General features: G+C 32.3%; 1 protein-coding gene across 1 annotated transcript; it reads right to left on the bottom strand.

Annotated features, from left to right (window-relative positions):
* Nucleotides 1–565: 565 nt before the first annotated feature.
* LOC135957235 (dihydrolipoyllysine-residue succinyltransferase component of 2-oxoglutarate dehydrogenase complex, mitochondrial) lies at nucleotides 566–21,707 on the bottom strand. Its single transcript, XM_065507944.1, has 7 exons — nucleotides 21,438–21,707; nucleotides 20,862–20,956; nucleotides 20,680–20,790; nucleotides 13,697–14,266; nucleotides 5,918–6,062; nucleotides 1,295–1,600; nucleotides 566–1,222 (listed from the first exon to the last, which is right to left on the bottom strand). Exons 1-7 carry the CDS (start codon nucleotides 21,519–21,521, stop codon nucleotides 1,088–1,090), a joined length of 1,446 nt encoding a protein of 481 aa, XP_065364016.1. The 5' UTR covers nucleotides 21,522–21,707; the 3' UTR covers nucleotides 566–1,087.
* Nucleotides 21,708–21,986: the final 279 nt, after the last annotated feature.

The raw sequence follows: 21,986 nt of genomic DNA, 5'->3' as shown, positions 1-21,986 counted from the left end.
CAATATTTACCCCTACAACGTCAAATAACGCATTTACTCTAATCACTTTTTATTGAGTTTTCGCAATGTTTGGCACGTTATATTAAAACTAACACATATTTATTTGGAAAAAATTTAATTTGAATTGAATATTTCACGAAAAAAAGTAAATACACAAAAATTTGTTTAATTAATTTTTTTTGTCTTAGACATTTCGTTTTGTTTTTTCAAATTTTTTTTTGTTTGACGTTATAGGGAATGTATAATTGAGAACGTACTTTCTAATAATTGTACCTTGCTTGTTCTGCTATGGTTCAACTCATCAATTATTCTCTCAATTTAAATTTATTATAGAAAATTTAATTTAATTAATTTCCTTTTTTCAATTTCAGAACACCAATTTCAACATTAACAACTATCGCTTCAGTGCCGATAATTTGCCCAGTTATGTGCCCGAATGTAAATTTTCGCTAAAAGTGAAATTCTGGTCTTTCAAGGAACAACTCGTTGATACCCTCATATTGGGTGAAATTGAGAATAAACGTATCAAAACATTGAAGAAGAAGCATCAAAAATAAATTAAACATTTCTGTTGTTTTTTGTTTGTATTTTAAAACAATTTTTGTTATTTTTTTTTCGATTTTTTATGTTTTTTTCTTTTTTGGTTTCTTTAATAAATTAAAATAAATCATTACACAAACATAAAAATAGAAGAATAGTAGATAATAAATGATTGTGACAGCAAAATAAAGCAAAAGAAACAGGAAAGAATAGAATTTGTAGCTGAGTTTTTTTTTTCAAAATGATTTACAATTATTATTTGTATTTTTTTTTGTGTTTAAATTGTTAAACAATAAAATTTGGTAGTAAGTTGTAGTTTTATAAATTATTCTTTTTATTTATTTTACGAAATAAAACTTGTGTAGTTGAGTTTAAGTTGGTTGTTTGTTTTTCCAGTGATTAAGAATAAGTAGACTTTCTTTTCATATATGCAAGCTATTTTAGATTAAACTTTTTTTTTGTTGTGTGTGTATTTTATAGCAAACATAAAAGAATTGTTGTTCATTGTTCTACAAAGACTTTTAAAACTTTTATGTTAGCAGAGAATTTACAAGCCAGCTAAAATAATTCTGGGATCTTCAACGGCAGCCTTAATTTTACGCAAGAACATAACAGCCTCACGACCATCAATCAATCGGTGATCGTAAGTAAGAGCCACATACATCATGGGACGAATGACAACCTGTTAATAAATAAATAAAAAAAGGAAATTCATTAATTTTTTGTTCAAGATCTTAGTTTTAATTATAATTACCTGTCCCTTGACAGCAACGGGTCTCTCAAAGATACCATGCATACCCAAGATAGCACTTTGTGGTGGATTGATAATAGGTGTGCCCAAAAGAGAACCGAATACACCACCATTACTGATGGTGAAGGTACCACCATCCATGTCTTCAACAGCAATAGCACCCTTGCGGGCCTTGTCACCCAAAGCAGCCATAGCAATTTCAATATCGGCATAATTCATGCCTTCAACATTTCTGATAACAGGTACCACCAAACCCTTGGGAGTAGCAACGGCTACAGAAATATCAACATAATCACGATACACGATTTCCTGTAATTTAAAAAAAATGGAAATTAACAAATATGTCATAAGCTTGCTTTAAATATGTATATGTATGTCATAATATATATTAATGGTGATTTCTTAAGCTCTTTTGCTCTTTTACGGGTTAAAGGTGTTTTTTTTTGTGGAAAAATGTTGCCCTTTTTCTCATATTTGCCCCTTTTTTGTTATTTTCTAATAATAATAAAAAAAATTATGAAAGGGTAACATGTTTCTTTCTCAAAATGTCTGTCAAAAAGGCAATAAATATAAAAATGTTTTGGACAATTTTTAAGTGTAGCCTTTTTTATACAACCGGCTCAACAAAATTTATTTGTAAAAAGAGTACAATATTTTGTTTGCAATCTATGTATTGGGATTGTTAAAAACCTATTTCTTAAGAAAAATGTTGCCCTTTTACGAGATAAAGGTGTTTTTTTTTTGCAAAATGTTACCCTTTTTCTCATATTTGCCCTTTTTGTGTTATTTTCTAAATAATAAACAAAATTATGAAAGGGTAACATGATTCTTTCTCAAAATGTTAGTCAAAATGGCAATAAATATAAAAATGTTTTGCCCAATTTTAATACAACCAGCTCAACAAAATGTATTGGTAAAAGATGTTTGGGTTTGTTAAAAAACAATTTCATAAGAAAAATTTTGCAGGCTAAGGAAGATTTCCTTCTAGCAAAATGTTGGTCTATTTCTCATATTTTATCTTTTAGTGTTTTCTAAAACGAAAACAAAATGTCATTAAGGTGCATTTTTTTAAAACTAGCTCAATAAAATTTATTTTTAAAATTAATACAAACTTTTAGTTTGCTAAAAACCTATTTATTAAAAAAATATTGCTCTTTTACAGTATAAAAGCGGTTTCTTTGTGGCAAAATTATGTCATTTTTGTCTTCCAATTTCACTAAGGGCTGAAAATGTTGGCTTTTTATACAAATGGCTCAACAGAATTTATATGTGAAAAGAGTGCGAAGTTCAGTATTGCAATCTGTGCCTTTTTACAACTGAATCAACAAAATTTATTTGTAAATCAAGTACAAAGTTTTGTTTTACCAATCTACGTAGTGGGTTTGATAAAAAAAATCAAATTCTTGAGACAAATTTTAGCCTTTATAGTATAAGAGCGGTATCGTTGTGGAAACATATTGCACATTTTGTGTTATTTTCTAAAATGTCAGCAAAAAAGCAATAAATATTAAAAAAAATGTTCTCCCAAATTTATTAAAGGCTGACTTTTTATACAAGTAGCTCAAAAAATGTATTTGTAAAACAAGAACGCAGATTTGTTTTGCAATATGTGCTTCGGTTTAGCTAAACAATTTCATAGACAAAAAGTTGCCCTTTTGCAGGCTGGTTAAATAAATGAATAATCTTTCTCATGTGCTATTTTTTAAAATAATAAAATAATTACCCGTTCGAAATTTTGTTTCTCAAAATGTCAGCCAAAAAGGCAATAAATATTGAATTTGTTTGCCCCCTATTTCATTAAGGACTGAAAATGTTGCCTTTTTATACAACTGGCTCAACAACATTTACTTGTAAAGTCAGTTTTGCATTCGATTTTCTAAAAAACAATTTTTGTAAATAAAATATGGCAACGTACGTATAAACAGCCTACTAGAACCACTGAAAATACTGCTGTTTAAAATGCTTTGCTGTGCAATATAAGTATTTTCGAGCATGTTGTGTAAATCGTCTTATATTTCGTTTAATTTCACTATGTGACAGCTTTTTCAATGTAAAAATGCTAATATTTGTGTTAATCTTCATTATCTTTGTTTAATTTCGCCATATAACGGTATTATCAATACAAAATGTTGTGTATAACAGTGTTTTCTATAGAAAACTTTGTGTATAACAGTTTTTTTACAGAAAATTTTGTGTATAAAGGTTTTTTTTTAGAAAATTTTCTGTATAACAGTATTTTCTATAGAAAAAGTTGTGTATAACAGTATTTTTTACAGAAAATTTTGTGTATAACAGTTTTTTTATAGAAAATTTTGTGTATAACAGTTTTTTTTATAGAAAATTTTATGAATAAAAGTATTTTCTATAGAAAATGTTGTGTATAACAATATTTTCTATAGAAAACTTTTTGTATAACAGTTTTTTTTATAGAAAATTTTGTGAATAAAAGTATTTTTTATAGAAAATGTTGTGTATAACAGTATTTTCTAAAGAAAACTTTGTGTATAACAGTTTTTTTTTTAAATTTTGTGTATAACAGTTTTTTTTTTTTGAAAATTTTGTGTATAAAAGTTTTTTTATAGACAATTTTGTGTATAAAAGTATTTTCTATAGAAAATGTTGTGTATAACAGTATTTTCCATAGAAAACATTGGGTATAAAAGTTTTTTTATAGAAAATTTGTTGTGTATAACCATATTTTCTTAAGAAAACTTTGTGTATAACAGTTTTTTTTTTTTTGAAAATTTTGTGTATAAAAGTATTTTCTATAGAAAATGTTGTATATAACTGTTTTTTCTATAGAAAACTTTGTGTGTAATAGTTTTTCTATAAAAAATGTTGTGTATAACAGTATTTTCTATAGAACATTTTGTGTATAACAGTTTTTTTTTATAGAAATTTTTGTATATAACAGTTTTTTTCTATAGAAAATTATGTGTATAAAAGTATTTTCTATAGAAAATTTTGTGTATAACAGTATTTTTATAGAAAATGTTGTATAACAGTATTTCCTATAGTAAATTGATTGTATAATTGTATTTTCTGTAGACTTTTTTGTATATAACAGTATTATAATAATAGTATTTATTAGAATAATAATTTTTTTATAAACCCACAGAGTACTAAAATACTAATTTAGTACTCTGTGGGTGAAAAAAGTACTATGTATTTGAATATTTTTTTTATCGAACAAACTTAAATTTTCCCATCCCTGTTCTCTATCATGATTGTAAACAAATATGCCGTATTTTTATTTAGATAATCATTTAAACACTTTCTTATCACTACTCTAACATATATAAAAGCCAAAAGAGAATTTTTTCTTATATAAAAAAATTCGCTAAACAAAACTTGTTTAAACTTGTCTATGTATCAAATTATGAACATGAATACATAAACAAAGGCAAAACACAAAAATTGCCCACTAAATTGTTGACTCATGATCATCACGATTTAAATTTTGGAAATGAAACTGACGTCACAAGTCAGCAGACCTAAAAAAGCAAATGTATTTCACAAATTCTAAACCGAATTGCGTAAAACACATATTTATTTGATTAGTACTCTTGCAGAGTAAAGAAAAAGTATAAGAAAAAGAAATAACATTTAAAATTTGCAGAAGAATATGATAAGAACATCAAACGTATGAAATGGTTACGTAGGCAAACAAAATATCATTATGTATAGCTAGAAAAATGTATATAGTATAATGTTAAAGGAAAGCAATATCTATGTATGTACTTAATGCAGTAACCAAGTATGTTTGTATTTAGTTTATTTATATAAAATATTTATTTAAAACTTAAGTTTTTTTTTGATAATTTTTGAGATAAAGTTATCAAAACGATAAAAAGTAACATAAAATAAATATAGAGGCAGTAGAAAATACAAAATTTCTTTAATAATGGTTACGGAATTTAATTAGCATTTTGAAAGTATTAAAATATAACTTCCTCAATGATTATTAAGATAAATTACTTAAGCTTTTGATAGCTTTATCTGTGATAGCCGTTAATTATTCATTTAATTGTAATGTATTGAATAATTTTCATGATTAATGATTTTTAGAAGCATTTACATTTTTAAGTAATTTGCAATGGTAAATTTAAACAAAAATTCTGCTTTTTTTAACACTAAACTGTTGGTTAACAGTTAAAACTTATAGTCCTATTGCATTTAAATTTGATCTGCCTGTTTATCTTCTAATTGTTACTTATATTTCTCAAGACAATTGCTACATTGCAATGTAGCAAATCGATCTGATTCCCACTTAACCAAAAATTGTCAACTCAGCGATATCTTTATCAAATGGAAGTTATTTCCTCATTTCAAATGTTTAAAAACTAATCAAAGGCAAATTGAAATAAAAATTATGCTTTTTTAACATTAAACAAACTGATGGATTTTCAATTTAAATTCGAAGCCATCAGTTTGTTTAGACTCTAGCAATTACTAATATAAATCGTTCCCACGATAATTACAGCTACACTCCGATACGACAAGAATCAGAATCATTGTCTCAATCAGACTTAATGCCAACTGAGCGCAACAGCTATCCCCAGGAATGAAAAGCTTGACAACAGTGGAACTTATAAATAAATAAAACTTATTAAAATATGTACTTACGGCACCATCAATAACCGCATTAACAACGGGTTGATCTTGCAAGGCATAGGCAGAAGCTTTAGTAAAGATGGACATGAAACCAATCTTAATACCGAATTTCTTTTGGAAGGCTTCCAAGTGTTCCTTACGGAAAGCCATAGCACCACTAAAATAAACGAAAAATAATAAAAATTAATTTAAAGTTTTCCAAATAACTAATTAATTTGCACCCACACTAGACACATTTACAGGTTTTAGTTAAAATTATGAAATTTTACAAGAAAATTTTGTTTTAATAAAAAAAATTTTGTTAAATCCAAATATTAGTGAAACTTTTTGGTGATATATAAATTTTTTAATGAAGGGCCTGACTCACTAAATGCGAACGAACAGTTTCTTTCTTATTTTATATTGAAAACAATAAAAACAAGTAAGAAAGTATGGTCGGTCAAGCCCGACCATATAATACCCTACCCTAAGTAAAAGAGCAAAAACATTTTTCTTTTAAAATTTCAATAATTTATATTTTTGAGTGATTTTCGGAAGTGGGCCTTATATGGGGGCTATGACCAATTATGGACCGATCACCATGAAATTTCGTCGTGTGATTTAAGTCTATATTAAAGTTAACTATGTTTTTCCGTGTGGAGTTATCAGTCTCCCATCGGACGCGTCCCAGGTGGCGGATAGGGGGAGCAATTGCCTAGTCTAGTGATACTGTTTTCTACAACAGGTCACTAGCCCTGTCAAATGCTCGAGCGTTGTCAATATTTTTAGACACTTTTTCTAAATGGTCTAAACTTCTTGACATAGCTAGGTCTGTAGAACGGTTTGCGATAGCCAACTATCATAATACTGTGACACTTTTTATGACATATGGTCACAGTATGATGTAATTGGTGTTATGAATATGCTATCACAGGCGATGTGTTATTACAACAAATGGTCGTCTAGTGATAGCACTTTCTTTCTCTTTCCTGTGCTACAACCCGCGGACCAAAACTGTTCTTTCCTCTCTCTGTTCTTTCCTCTTTCTCTCCTTCTTTCCTTTTTCCCCCACTTGTAAGGTTAACGTGGTTGGTAGCAGTGCCGAGAACCTGAATGGCTAATTAGTGGTTAAAGAAGATTAGTCGCTAACAGCTCCCCTCCGGTGCTTATGACACGGGCCGGTTGTAATCACTTCTGTCTAGTCCATGTACGCCGTCACTGCATGGATGGTCCATCCCCTTACGTGCCTACTCGTGGGACCAAAAATGAAACCATCAAACTACAAAGAAAAAAACAACAACAACAAACCCCTGATGAATACTGATGATCTCGGTTCTTCATCAGAAGACGACCTATTGGCCTCTAGCCAAGAGACCTTGGTCGAAATGTCAGGCAGCGTGGGTGACCGTCACAGCACTCTACTGCCCTCCAAAAACTTGTCAAATGCTTCTCTTCAATCGGATGCCAAGGCAGGCGACCAATTGAAGAAGAAAAGAAAAAAGAGGAAGAGTCAGAAAGACATCCTCAAATCCCGATACACCAAGGCGCGATTTATTCTTGACAAGATTGACAAGAATGCTGCCAGCGGTGCTCCCCATGAGCGTGATGAGGAAGATCGCGCCAAATACCAGGCTGTGGTAGACGAGTACCAAAAGTTTTTGGATGCCGTACCCAGCACTTCAAAGGCAGCAGCCGATGAAACAGAGAGGTCCAAGCGAAATCGCTCTCAGGCAGAGGGAGAAAAATCGCCTAAACGGAGAAAGGTTGCCGAAAAAAAAGCCGCTCCGGGACCTACATCCACCAGACGGCCTTTCAATGAGGTGGTTAAAGACCATCTTCTTATGGCTCTGGCGACCGAGAAAGACGGCATCATGAATCCTGTGGTAACAGAATGGGGTGCTATCGAGTCCAAATTAGCTGAACTCGTTATGGAACACTTGTTCGCTAATAGGACTGGTACGGCACCTCGCTTTGACTCTGGTGAAATCCACCGGGGCTACAGGGTGATCAAATGCATGGACGAGTTCTCAAAGGACTTTCTTGGCAAATGCATCGCTAAGATTAGCGACGCATGGGATGGTTTAAGCCTCAAACTGATCCCTGCTCAAGAAATTCCAATGAGACCGCGTGCACGTATTTGGTTACCGAAGATGGCAACCGATGCACATAAAATGTTGGAGTGTTTAAAGCTTCAAAACCCCAACATCCACATGGATGACTGGTCCATCATCCGTACTGAGCAAGGCGATGGCCATACATGCCTTATCCTCGCCATCACCGAATCTGGCTCAGTCGAGCTTGAGAAGGCGGGCCTTAAGCTGTTCTTCGGAGTGAGGGACGCTAAGGTTAAGGTGTTCCGGCCCTCAGGTACGGGTAGCGGTGAAGCGGATGAGGTTGAAGCAGCAAACTCTCTGCTCACAGAAATGAAGCTATCCGAACTCCCACCAAAAACCGACAATGGCGCTCAAGGTAGTGCAGATTAATCTGCAGCACTCGAAATGTGCTACAGATAACCTTCGGGTACTCTTAGCCGAAGAGGACCTGGACATTGGGCTGGTGCAGGAACCCTGGGCTTCAGACCTGGAAGTGAAGGGGTTCCCGGCCTCAGCATATAACATTCTCTATGCAAGAAACAATGGTAGGCCAAGATCATGTATTATTGCCAAAAAATCTATTAACATTTTTCTTTGTACGCAGCTTAGTTCAGAGGACCTTACAGTAGCAAAGGTCGAGCTACCGTGCAACAGAAGCCTCACGATCGCCTCTAGCTACATGGCACATGAGAAGACAGCTCCTCCAGTCGTAGTGAGTACTCTACTGTCCTCTGTTGGGGCATCGGATGACATTGTCCTGGGATGCGATGCCAATGCCAGGCATTCAATCTGGGGCAGCAGTGAAACAAATGAAAGGGGTGAGTCTTTACTTAATTTCATTAATTCCAACAAACTAAGCATATGTAATTCTGGTAACACGCCAACATTCATTTTTCCAAGTACGGACAATTATAATGGATGGGAGGAAGTATTAGATATTACACTCATAAATGATAGGTCTAAGGTATCAGTAGATAGGTGGAGAGTATCCAATAAAAGGTCATTTTCTGATCACAACTGGATTCTCTTCGAAATTAGACTTCAGAACTCGACAGAGAAAATACAATTTAGGAACCCAAGAAGGACTGATTGGTTCAAATTTAATGGGATCCTCAAACACAAACTTAAGAATATGCCAGTTGTAGTAGATTCGATCACTGGTCTTGAAAAAATAGAGGATAACTTTAGTAAAACTGTAGTCAAAGCTTTCGAAGTTTCCTGTCCAGTCACTAAGGCTAAGAAAAGCTTCCCTCCATGGTGGAATTCGGAGCTATCTAAACTACGTAGGGAAACTCGTAGGGCCTTTAACATTAGCTATAATAGTAAATCATGGCAACCCTATCGTGATCTATTGAAAACTTACAAAAAAGCTATAGCAGTCGCAAAAAGAAACTCATGGCGATGCTTTTGTGAATCTATAGATAACACAAAAGACTCTGCAAGACTAAGCAGAATTCTAGCCAAGGGGCAATCCAATCCTACCTATATCAAAAGGATGGATGACTCCTGGTCCGAATCCTCAGCAGAGTCACTTGACATCCTATTGAATACTCACTTCCCGGGCTGCAAGGATGTTGCTACGGTTATTGGGAATGAAGGTAGGGCTCCATCCAATATCGATAGTAACATCATCTCCTATGACAGGATATCATGGGCGATTGACAGTTTCGCACCATTCAAGTCACCTGGGCCAGATGGTATTTTGCCAAAGATGCTACAAAGCGCAAAAAGGCATATCATTCCCTGGCTTCATAGAATTTTTACGCTCTGTCTCTCCCTCAACCATGTTCCGACTAATTGGAGGAGAGTCAAGGTCGTTTTCATTCCAAAAATTGGCAAAAGAAGTCATGAGAAGGCGAAGGACTTTCGTCCAATTAGTCTTTCATCTTTCCAGCTTAAAACGTTGGAAAGACTCATTGACGCTCACATTAGGCATCGTCTAGAGGGTACAACATGGCTCTCTAATAGTCAGCATGCCTACCTTAAGGGTCGCTCTACAGAGACAGCTCTGCATGAGGTTGTAAGAGTTATAGAGAGATCTCTCGAATTTAAACAATATACAATGGCAGCCTTTCTAGATATAGAGGGTGCTTTCAATAATGTAACTACTCTTGCTATTCAGCAAGCTCTTGCTAGCCTAGATGTTGAAGAATATATCAATAACTGGCTAGTTACCATGTTGAAATCAAGAATAGTCACAGCAAATCTTGGTAATAGCGTTAAGTCCAAGCAAGTGGATAGAGGCACTCCTCAGGGTGGGGTAATCTCTCCACTACTGTGGCTTATCGTTATTAACTCGATTCTCATTGATCTAGACAGAAAAGGGATAAAAGTTGTCGCTTATGCGGACGATGTGGTGATACTCGTATCAGGTCTGTTTCCGGACGTGATCAGTGATATTATGTCCACTGCTTTAGGGTTGCTCGACAACTGGGCCACCGTTAGTGGTCTCGGAGTGAACCCAAGCAAAACAGAACTTGTACTTTTCACGACGAAGACCAAGATTCCAAGCTTCAAACTTCCACGGTTGAAAAACTGCGAAATCCCCCTTTCAAATAATGCGAAATATCTAGGTATTATACTGGACTCTAAATTGTCATGGAAGCTAAATACTCAACATAGGGTAAAAAGGGCTACGGTGGCCTATTACACCTGTCGCAAGATGTTTGGTAGAAAATGGGGACTTAGTCCCAACATAGTTAAATGGATGTATACGGCTATAGTACGTCCAATTCTTACTTACGGATCTCTTGTATGGTGGACTGCAACTAAAAGGAAGTATGTCGTAGACCAACTATACAAAGTCCAGAGATCAGCCTGTATTGGTATAACCGGCGCACTAAGAACTAGTCCTTCAGAGGCACTGAACACTATATTGCACCTTGTGCCAATAGACCTTCACATAATGGCCACCTCTGCCTGTAGCGCAGCGAGGCTTCAAGCATCTGGTTGGTGGAGATCGAGAACATATGGCCACGCGGGGATTTTGGGCCAGTTGCCTTCGATCGTTCTCCAACCATCTGACTATATTACTCCATACACAGATTTTGATAGGGTATTCAAGGTCTTTATTCCCTCCAGGAGTGAGTGGGGTAGGGGTAATCTTGTGCGCGAATATGACACTAGGATATATACAGATGGTTCTAAAATGAGCTGTGGTGTTGGTTCTGGCGTCTTCTGTGACGAACCTGAGATAGGCATTTCGTATCGTCTTCCGAATGAGTGTAGTGTCTTCCAGGCGGAGATTTTTGCAATCATGGCAGCTTGCAATACACTACATGATCATAATACCCGCGGCAATATAGGTATTTTTGTCGACAGTCAGGCGGCACTTCTCTCACTGAATGCCTATACAATTTCATCTTCACTAGTTAGGCAATGTAGGAATTCTCTGTCAAGGCTAGGTCGTCTATCTGACATTACTTTGGTTTGGGTACCTGCGCACAGGGACCACTACGGTAATGAACAGGCAGACGAACTAGCCAGAATGGGATCTGCCTTAGATATCTCCAATGCGGTCTCAGTAGCAATTCCACTGGGGACTATTAAAGGTATCATCCTCAGACATTTTCTTACAAGGGCTGAGAATAGATGGCGCAATTTAGACACATGTAGGGTAGCCAAGTTGATGTGGCCATCTTTTAATGAGAAACGCACTATGCAACTGATAACCAGGAATAGGAAGAATATATCAAGGTTGCTGGCAGTATTAACGGGACACTGGGCGTTAGGCAAGCACGCAAATCGCCTGGGACTCCCTTTTAACGACCATTGTCGCAGTTGTAAGGATAGGGAAAAAGAGGAAACGATTTTCCACCTCCTCTGCGAATGCCCAGCTCTGAGTGTCAAGAGACATAAATTCATGGGCAACTATACATTGACCAACCTTAGTGAGGTAGCCGGGTTTAAACTCAATGACCTTCTGAGATATCTCACGGCTACAGGTTGGGTCTAGTAAGCACACTTTAGTTACATTGCTATGTAATCGTCATTACATCTGACGAGTGGTGTGGTCTCATCAAAACGGGGTCCCTTCGACTCTACTTGATTGTTCGCACGTAGTGAACTACCACGTAAACCATAACCATAACTATGTTGAATTTTGTGTGTATACCAACATTTTTAAGCGATTTATGCACGTTAAAGTGATTTTCGGAAGCGGGTCTATATGGGAGCTATGACTAATTATGGACCGATCGTAACAAAATTTGGTGACATGAATTTTGTGTATATAAAACTTATTTGGAGCGGAATTTGTGGAGATACATATATAAATTAAACATTTATGACCGATAAAGTCCAATTTCGGGAGGACATTTTTATGGGGGCTAGGAGAAATAATGGACCGATTTCAGCCAGTCTCAATAGGCTTGGACCTTGAGCCGAAAAAATAATATGTACCAAATTTCATCGAAAAATCTTCAAAATTGCGACCTGTACTCTGCGCACAAGGTTTACGTGGACAGCCAGCCAGCCGACCAGACGGACGGACATCGTTTAATCGACTCAGAAAGTGATTCTAAGTCGATCGGTATACTTTAAGGTGGGTTTTGGCGGTTTTTTGCGATAAAACGAAACGTTTAGAAACGAAAGCAATTTATATGAAGAATACTGGGAAAAAGGTTTGAAACTTGAATTTTTTCCATACAAAATTTGTTTAACGTTTGTCGTTTCGTTTTACAAAATTAGACCCTTATTGTTGTTTTCAATATAAAATAAGAAAGATAATGTTCGTTCGCATTTAGTGAGCCAAGCCCGAAATGTTTAACAGAAAAAACTTTAAACATTTCATAAAATTTTTTGGTGACTTTGATGAAATTTCTACCCAAAATTTTAGATGAAAATGTTAAGAAAAAACTTTTTGACATTTTTATTTACATTTTTTTAAAAAATTTTGTAGTGAAAATTTTGAGTGGATAAGTTTAATGAAACTTTTTAGTAAACATTTTTGGTAATATTTAAAGTGACGTTTTTAGATAAAACTTTTGGTGAAATTTTTTTAGTAAAACTTTTTAGTGAATTTTTAAAATTAAAATTTATTTGAGGTCAGTTTAATAAAAACTAGTTTTTAATATTGAGTGAACATTTTAGCGAAAAATGTTTGGTGAAAATTGTTAGAGAAATTGGTACAATTCTGAATTAAACATTTTTAGTAAAAATTTTCGATGAAATTCATAGTGCATTAGTTAGTGCTGGTTCACACACGTCAATTTAACTTGATAGAGGAAGAAAAAGAGGAAAATCGTTCCAATCAATCTCCTCTCTCATCTACAAAATTCAAGACTTGCGTCAATAATTTTGTGAACATTTTTGGAGAAATTTTTTAGTGAAAAATTTTGGTGAAATTCTTTCGAAAACATTTTTCTTTAGTAAAATTATAAGTGAAAGTTTTTAGTGAAACATTTTCAGCGAAACAAATTTTTCCGAAAATCTGTGGTGACAACTTTTGTTGAAACAAATTTATGAACATGTTTGTTTAAAAACTATATTAAGTAAACAATTATGTATGTTAACCAATTGTTGGTGTAAAATTTGGATGAAACTATTAGTGAAATTTTATGGTGAAACAAATATTTTCAGTGAAAATTTGTTCCGACACATAAATTGTTATTTATGTTTAAAAATGTACAAAATTATGTGATTCTTAATTTTTTTTAAGTTTTAAGCTGTAAATTCTATCTAGCGTATATTTAAAACAAATTCAAGCAATTTCCCTTACCTCATATCAATTTCATTGAATGTTGTCAACATGGCATTAACATTTTGTGCTTCCTTCAAGCGGGAGGCAATCTTTAGACGCATACGATTCATTTTCACACGTTGTTCGGTACGTGTACCGGTGATTTGACGAGAATAATCGGATGGTGGCACTTTCACCTGGGGTGGAGTTATACCAGGAGCACGGGGTATCGAAGCCGATGGAATTGAGGCAGCTGGAGCTGCTGGTGGTGGTGGTGGGGGACGTGGTGCTGCGGGCCTTGGTGGTGGTGGAGCAGCAGCGGCGGGTTTAGCAGCTGGTGGTGGTGGTGGAGGAGCTGCGGCGGCTGGTTTAGCTGCTGGTGGTGGTGGTGGTGTGTCGGCTTTGGGAGCTGCAGCGGGGGCAGCACTGGCATCAGCCTTCTCCAATTTGAATAGAGCTTGACCAGCCTTTACTGTATCACCATCGCTGACCAAAATTTCCTTGATAATACCGCCAAAGGGTGCGGGTACACCAACGGTGGTCTTATCGGTTTCGATTTCCATAACAGTTTGATCGACCTTGACATAGTCGCCGACCTTGCAAGTGAATCTGAAAGGTACAGAGAAATATATAATTATAAAAATATGTATGTATTTTTGAAAATAATTTAAACAACACAAATTAATTAAAATATTTATAAAAATCTGACATCTAGACCTCTAGTTCAATGAATTGTAGCTCAATTTGAAAAAAAAATCCTTTAATTCGAACCAATTGTAATAGGTAATTAGTTTTATTTTATTTGTTTTAAACATATGGTCAATTCACAAGGTCTCTTATCATGTCATATCGTCATAATGTCCTAATATTTCACTACTCGGCGGGTCGGCTTAACCGACTCTTAGGCGTTCGGCTCATTTTTAATTTTGGGACAATTTTTGCTTGAAAGGCAATAACAACATTTTCAAACCATTGTGAAATATTAGGATATTATGACAATATGACATGATAGGACAACCTTGCGAATTGACCAATAGTGTTTTGACTAAAAAAGTGTGTCCAAACCTTTGGAGGAATTCATTTAATTATTTTCCATATTTCAATAGTAATCCCTAAAAAATAAACATTGAATTTCATTTAAAACACTTTCTATTTCTAGACTTTGCGAATTTCTTGATGAACATTTTTATTTAATCTTATCATTGGAAAGTTATTATGCTCATGATAACAATGCTGTACGAACCACCAAGCTATCAATTTTGTTTTTGCATTCAGCCGCTGGTGGTAACGTTTAATGCTAAAATAACAAAGCTAAATATTTTGGTTTAGGGTTATTTCAAATTCACATGTACTTAATACAAAAAATAGCAATAGCATTATAGAATTATTATCTGTAAGCACTTGAAATCACAACAAGTGAAAGTGATTTGTAAAACAATTAAATTATCATTCACACACAACATCATTACATTTTGCTGTGCACAAGCAAAATCAAAGTGGAAAAATAAAAAAACCGACAGCCGGTTACCCAGACAACTAATTTAGCTTCAACGCTGTATTAATTAAAATGTGTGTGTCTGAGGTTTCAATATGATTCATTTAAATATCATTTTGAATAAATAATCTAGCTACATGTAAATTTTGTATTCAAACAAACAGACGACCATTTGTGTATAATATTTCAAGTTTATTAAATTGTAATTGGTTTCGTACTCATGAAGAAAGATTTAAAATAGAATGAATTTTTTGAAATATTCCGCAAATCTAAACTTTGGTATTGCAAAAAAAAGGCACGTTCTGTTAGTAATTTGAAACATTTTACTTTGTTACTATGTAGTTGGTACTTAGTTAATATTTATTTGTGTTTCTATAAATATAATTTTCCCTATTTCTCTATATTTTGAAGTAAGTCTCTCTAATCGAAATGTTTATAAACAAAATTTGTATACCACATGACATAATACGTCACTGGTATTATGACATTAGATGTTCTAGTTTTAAACAGATATTTAATAAGCTAAAATATTAGGGATTACTAAAAATTATTTAAATTACTTTTAGTTCTTTAAAACTACATTTTCGAATGGCTTATTGGGTATCTTAACATGCCTTCACCTTTTAACTAGAATTACACAAATTACAGCATAAAGTCCATTCAAACATACAAAATCAGTAACAAATTAATGTTATTGTATTTTTTTTTCAATTAAAACACTGTAAACACGTTAGCAACAATCAAAATTACAATGAGTTTGCTTATAAAAATTACATCAACAAGATAAGCCGCATTATCAATGTTAAATTATCAGTGTTAATATGTTATTAAACAAAATATAAAAATCTTTTGAAGATTTCTCACATTTAATAGCTTTTTTTCTACTAAACCGATTTTGCGGATTTATAATAACAAACTTCTTAATACAATAATATATACTTATGTATTATAGGTGAATGTTATTCGTTTCTGATTTTTATTATGAACGTAACCATCTTTTAAACACACTTGAGATTCGGGATGGAGGCTGCGAAAGTATTTTTTTGAGGCATAAGGTGCATTTATAGGATCGAATATATATATTTTTAAATATTGAATAATTTACTGTCATTTTTAATTCAGAATAATATTGAAAAAAACTGCTTCATAAACTAATTACGCTTAATTGATGAAGGAAAGTCTGTAGTGAAAAAAATATTGGCGAAAATACGTTTTTTAGTGAAACAAAAAAGGATTTCGCTAATATGTCGGCCATTCATTGACGTATTCTTTTAATTTTTTGTGATATATTTGCTAGAATAATTATTATGTTTTTAGAATATCAATAGCAAAATATGTATGTATAAATAAATCAATCTATCATTTACATATCGCTAATTTGCTGCAACAACGTCATAACTCAAAATCCGGGTGTTTTAAACCGAGTAATACAAAATATGCGCCGTTCTTTATGCTTTCATATAGTTTTATCAGTTTTAAAAAAAGTCAATTATTTTTTGTATATAGTGTTTTTTTGTTGTAAACGTCAAAGTGAAAATTCATGTTTTCACGTATATTTGACAAGTAAAAATTTGTGTTATATACAGATTATAAAGATATTAGTATCTACTATTTAAATCAGGTTTTTTTTCAGAAATCGCATGAGTTGTTGAAAATTTATTTAAGAAATAGTAAAATGTCATAAAACATCCAAAGTCGTTTTTCTCAAAACGACTTTTTTTGAATTATGACGATGTTGCAGCAAATGAGCGATATGTTCGTTAGTTGTTTTGGATCTTCTCTAAGTTGATTTCAACAAGCAGAAGGTCGGACGGACATCGCTAAATTGACTATTGGATCTATTAGGATCCAGAATATATAAAATGTTTGAGGTCGCAAATAAAAATTGTGAAAATTATCAATGATAGTAAAGAGTATAAGAAGATATAATGTATATTTAGTAGAAATCTGGATAAAACCACTGAGAGCTCACAAAACACTGGATAAGCTGAATCTATGAAAAAATATATTTTGAAATATTTCCGTTCTTACTTTCACAATATCCACATAATTACAATAAATTACAATGACGTTTAGGGTTGGAGAAAAATCTCAAAGCATACTAGTCCAGCATAAACCGTGCCGCCCCAAATGTATGCTCAGCATGTGGTCAGGTTCTCCATGATACACTCATGTATTAGTTTTTGTACATGACCTATTTCAAAAAATTTACGAAACTTTTATTTAAACATTGTACTGATTTCGTGCTTTTCGATCTCTGGAGGGGAACTGAATTTGCCTTTCATTCCCATATTCAGTGTACTATTCCTAGAAATAGGTTTCCTACGGCACACTCTAATGATCGTAGGTCTTTAATTTAAATAAAACAAAATAACCCTTAATAAACATAATTAAAAAAATATTATCTTTTTCTATTAAAATGTATTTATTTATTTACCAACTTTATGTTGTTGGTGGACTTTTATGTTATTAAATAATATATCACAAATAACACTTATATGAATCAACTGGTTCCAGTAATATGGCCAAAGAAACAATCAAAATAAAATGTCAATATGGTTGTGGTTTGGAAAGAGACAAATTTTTTCCCAAAAAATTTTCAAAATAACCAAACGGTTCGATATTTTTTTTTTTGAGAACTGTCATTTGTTTCATATCTGTAATAATCTGTGCAATATATCTTAGTTTAAAATGTATGTCATTTATAAAGAAACATAAAATTCACCATTTACTTTTGGAAAATACCCTGTTATTTATGATCTATATGGATGATTTCATTCGTTCTATAAATTTGCCTGTTTCAGATATATATTTATATGCTGATGATATTCATATGGTGTTTTTTGCTGATAGACAATCTATTGATATTTTAAATGCACGTATAAATTCTAAAATGCAATGTGTTGTTTCATGGATGAGAAATAATTTCTTGCGGATTAACATAGATAAAACTAAGTTAATGTGCTTTGGTATCAAGGAGACAACACGCTTGAATATTACAATTGACAATATTCAAATTGAGATTGTAGAAAATATGCGTTGCTTAGGTATTATTTTGGATAATAAATTTTCCTTTAACAAACATATAAATTTATTAAATTCTAAAGTAAATTTCGTATTAAGGAAATTATACAGTTTAAAATACAATTTTCCCATAAGAGTAAAGATTATTATTGCTAATGCATTTCTTTTGTCACTATTGAATTATGGTATTGAGATTTATTCGGCTGCTAATAGAACTAACTTTGGGAATGTACGCAGAATTGTGAATAGGATAATTAGATACATATATGGCTTGAGAGTACATGATCACATTTCATCACATGTTAAATTGTTTTTTGGATTTTCATTTTCTATGTATGTTCGTTTTAGATTACTTTATTTATTTTATAAAATAATATCAACTAAAACACCACCTAATTTATATGATATGTTTGCTTTTTCAAGATCTACCCGCTCTCCCACAATCATTATACCCAGGATTTGTCTGTCGGTATTTGAACATTCCTTCCAAATCCGTATTTCTAGAATTTGGAATACTCTTCCTGCACATTTAAAAACTTTTTCTTTTACTTTAAATAAAGCAAAAAATATATTTATTGATCATTTTACTACACAACAACTTTAATATTGTTCCTTATTAAATGAGAATTACTAAAATATGTACATATATGTAAAAAAGTAATATTATAAAACAAAAATGTATATACATACTTATAAATATATTATACTTACTTATAAGTAATTAAATTATAGTAATGAATTTCATATTTTTGCACATTGTATTATATTATCTTTTAACCATATATGGCCCATTAGGGCTCGGTTAAATAATGAATAAAGAAATAAAAAAAAAAAAAAAAAATACACTTTCTAATAATTTTATCGATTTAGAACATTTTTTATCCTTTTAGTCTGAATTATGCAAACAAAACATAATAATGTAACAGAAATATACCAAAATAGAATGTTTGAATAATAATTATGAAAACTTTAAAAATTAATAGAAAAAATAAAAATCTTAATTCGGAAATATGTTTTTATGCTTCTTAAATATTAAAGAAGATAAAAAAATGAAGATACTCTTGTTTTCCAATATTGTATTGCCCTTCACTTTCAAAATTGTTTAATTGTTGAAGGCGCAACTTTCGAAAAGGCACTTTCCGAGTAAATATTTTTCTGATTGCAGAAAGCCACAACGCAAATGTGTAATAAAATATTAAATTTTAATATTACGCCATAGAATAAAAAATACATAGAACGGATGGAGAGGGAAATGTCTATGAAAAAATTAAACAAAATTACTAAATACATGGCAATACATTATCATGAATTAGAGGCCCTATGCTCCATATAGGAACTAAAGGAAATAATACATATTCATATAAGTACGAATCTATTTATGTTCAAAATTACAACTAATCGCTACAGTCTTTTATTTTTATACAGAAAGTAAATTTCAATCGTCTTCGAGTGACTTATTTGTTTTTCGGTTGAAAATTGAAAATTGTATCCGTTGAAATACGATTTATTGATCGATATTAGCAAATGCAGCTCTTTGGGTCGAACAATTATTTAATTTCACCATTAAAAACATTGTAGGTACTAAACATTATCACAATTTATTTGTATTCAATTAAGAACTCGTGAAATGTTTATTTAGATCACATTTTCACATGTTAACTTTTTTACAATAGGATAACAATGCGACGTTATGATTTAAGATTTCACAAAAATAAGTTGCTTTTAAAACTAATTCTCGAACCTTTTCTGTTTGTTTATTTAAGACTTAAATAATTGGGAACTTTTTGACAAGTTTATTGTATACAACTGTTGTTATGACAGTTCTAATATCAGATAAACTGTCAGTTTATAAAGCTCTTAAGGTATGTATGTTCAGATTGAAATATTTGACCAAAAAAGCTTTTTATAGATCATAACTAAATAAAAATTTTGAATCTACATAAGATCGCAAACAAATGATCTTTCGATAATTTAATGAATCAAATAAGTCAAAAGTTTTACCAAAAAAAGACTGCTATTGAAAATTTAAAATTTTTATAAAAATGTCAGGGTTCTTATCAGGTTTTGAACAGATAATATAGATTTAAAGCCATGAGATATGAAATGTTTGAAATTGGCTAAAAGTTTAAAGTAATTTTTTCTCGAATGGTTTTAATAAACAAATATTAATTAACTCTTTTACAGCAAAGAATACAAACAGTAATAATAATAAATACCTAATAAACTGCTAAGTTTAATAAAAAACCGTTTAAATTTGTTTGCGATTTTCTAAAAACCGGGTAGACATTCACTAAAAGTATACAACAAAAGCTGTAAATAAAAGCCAATGACCCACATACGGGACCTTGGCAAAAAAAAACAATACACGTTTGAAATTAAACAATCTACAAAGGGGAAAAGAAACCTCAAACAAAACGATATTAAAAGAAATTTAAAGTAAAAATACAAAAAAAAAATCTAGAAAGTAGTAATACAAATAATTAAATACATAAATAAAACTTACTTAACATCACCTTCCGATACGGAATCAGCAAAAGGGGGTACTTTAATGGTTTCCAAATTCCACATGCTGACTGAGGTGTGGAAACTTTGGTTGGCCATAACGCCCAAAGGTCTAAAAATGTTACAAAAACATAACAATTAATAAATTTTATTCTAATTCAAAGTAACTTAAGAAAAACACACCTGCTGGCAGTAACTGCAGACTGGGTTTCTCCAAAGAGTTGAGCTTGGGCAGTAGCTAATCTGGCATATTGACGTACAACATTGGCACTTTTAACCTGAAAACCAGAAACAACAATAAGATAAAAATTTGGCAGCAATGTTTAAATACATAAAATTAATGATAAACATTTTCATTTCTGCAGCACACAGTTAGTTATAAAAAGAACTTAAAAAGTGAAAATCAATGATTGCACAACACTTTAAATAAGAAAAAATATTTTCGCTTTAAAATATTAAAAAACAAATGTCTCTGCTAGTTTAATAGCAGTAAAAAGTCACGTGAATCATACTTTAGCTGCAGCAAGACCCTGATACACTTTGGATTTCCATTATTTTTGTTTTAAGAATATCACTTTTCCACATTACATAATCCATTGGATGCTCGGAATTTTTTTCTTTATTTTCGTCTTTAACAAATACACCTTAAATGCTCGGCGGTATTGTGGCAACACCTCCCGCCACACCCTCTCTAAACTTCTTGCATTTTCGTTAGGCAATGGATTGAAAATCCAGCCAGCCATTTATCCATTTACTTACTTCTTGGCTACGAGCCGCTTGCATACCCAGACTGAGCACATTACGCGGTAAACGTCGCGACGTTATCGATATTATTCCGGACATTTTAACTTATATTTTTGTTTCGTTCGTTTCTTTGACTTATTGTTTTTTTATATAAACAATTTAGAAAAGTTTCCAAATTTTCGTTTTCACAAATTCTTTCACTTTTTTCACTTTTTCCCTTAGGTCGGCATGCGACCCAGCAGCAGTACCAATGAACGTTTCCGAAAGCGACGTGAGAGTAATGTGAAGTTTAAAAAAAATTTTGACAGTTTTCTAGGAATTGTCAAAATGACAAGAAAAACATTTGACAATGTGGGAGAGCAAATAGTAGAAAATGTCAAAATGTACTAAAAATAATAGAAAGGTGGGTAGGAAATTTAGCAAAAATATTTTAATAAATTTATGAAAAAAGGAATAGAAATGGATCAAATAATAACGTTTAGACAGTTTTGTAGATTTGGCTCAACAAATTTTAAATATTAAAAATATTAAACACAATCACTATATCATTATAAAATGTGTTTA

The sequence above is a fragment of the Calliphora vicina genome, chromosome 1 (assembly GCF_958450345.1).
Source record: "Calliphora vicina chromosome 1, idCalVici1.1, whole genome shotgun sequence".
NCBI lineage: Eukaryota > Metazoa > Arthropoda > Insecta > Diptera > Calliphoridae > Calliphora > Calliphora vicina.
The sequence above is the reverse complement of the archived record's forward strand: the minus strand, read 5'-3'. Positions and strand labels throughout refer to the sequence as shown.

Coding starts and splice junctions, on each gene's coding strand:
- LOC135957235 (XM_065507944.1), bottom strand. CDS start 21,521: ATGTCCGGAATAATATCGATAACGTCGCGACGTTTACCGCGTAATGTG. Junction 20,957..21,437: donor AAGCGGCTCGTAGCCAAGAA/GTAAGTAAATGG, acceptor TCTGGTTTTCAG/GTTAAAAGTGCCAATGTTGT. Junction 1,223..1,294: donor CCGTTGCTGTCAAGGGACAG/GTAATTATAATT, acceptor ATTTATTAACAG/GTTGTCATTCGTCCCATGAT.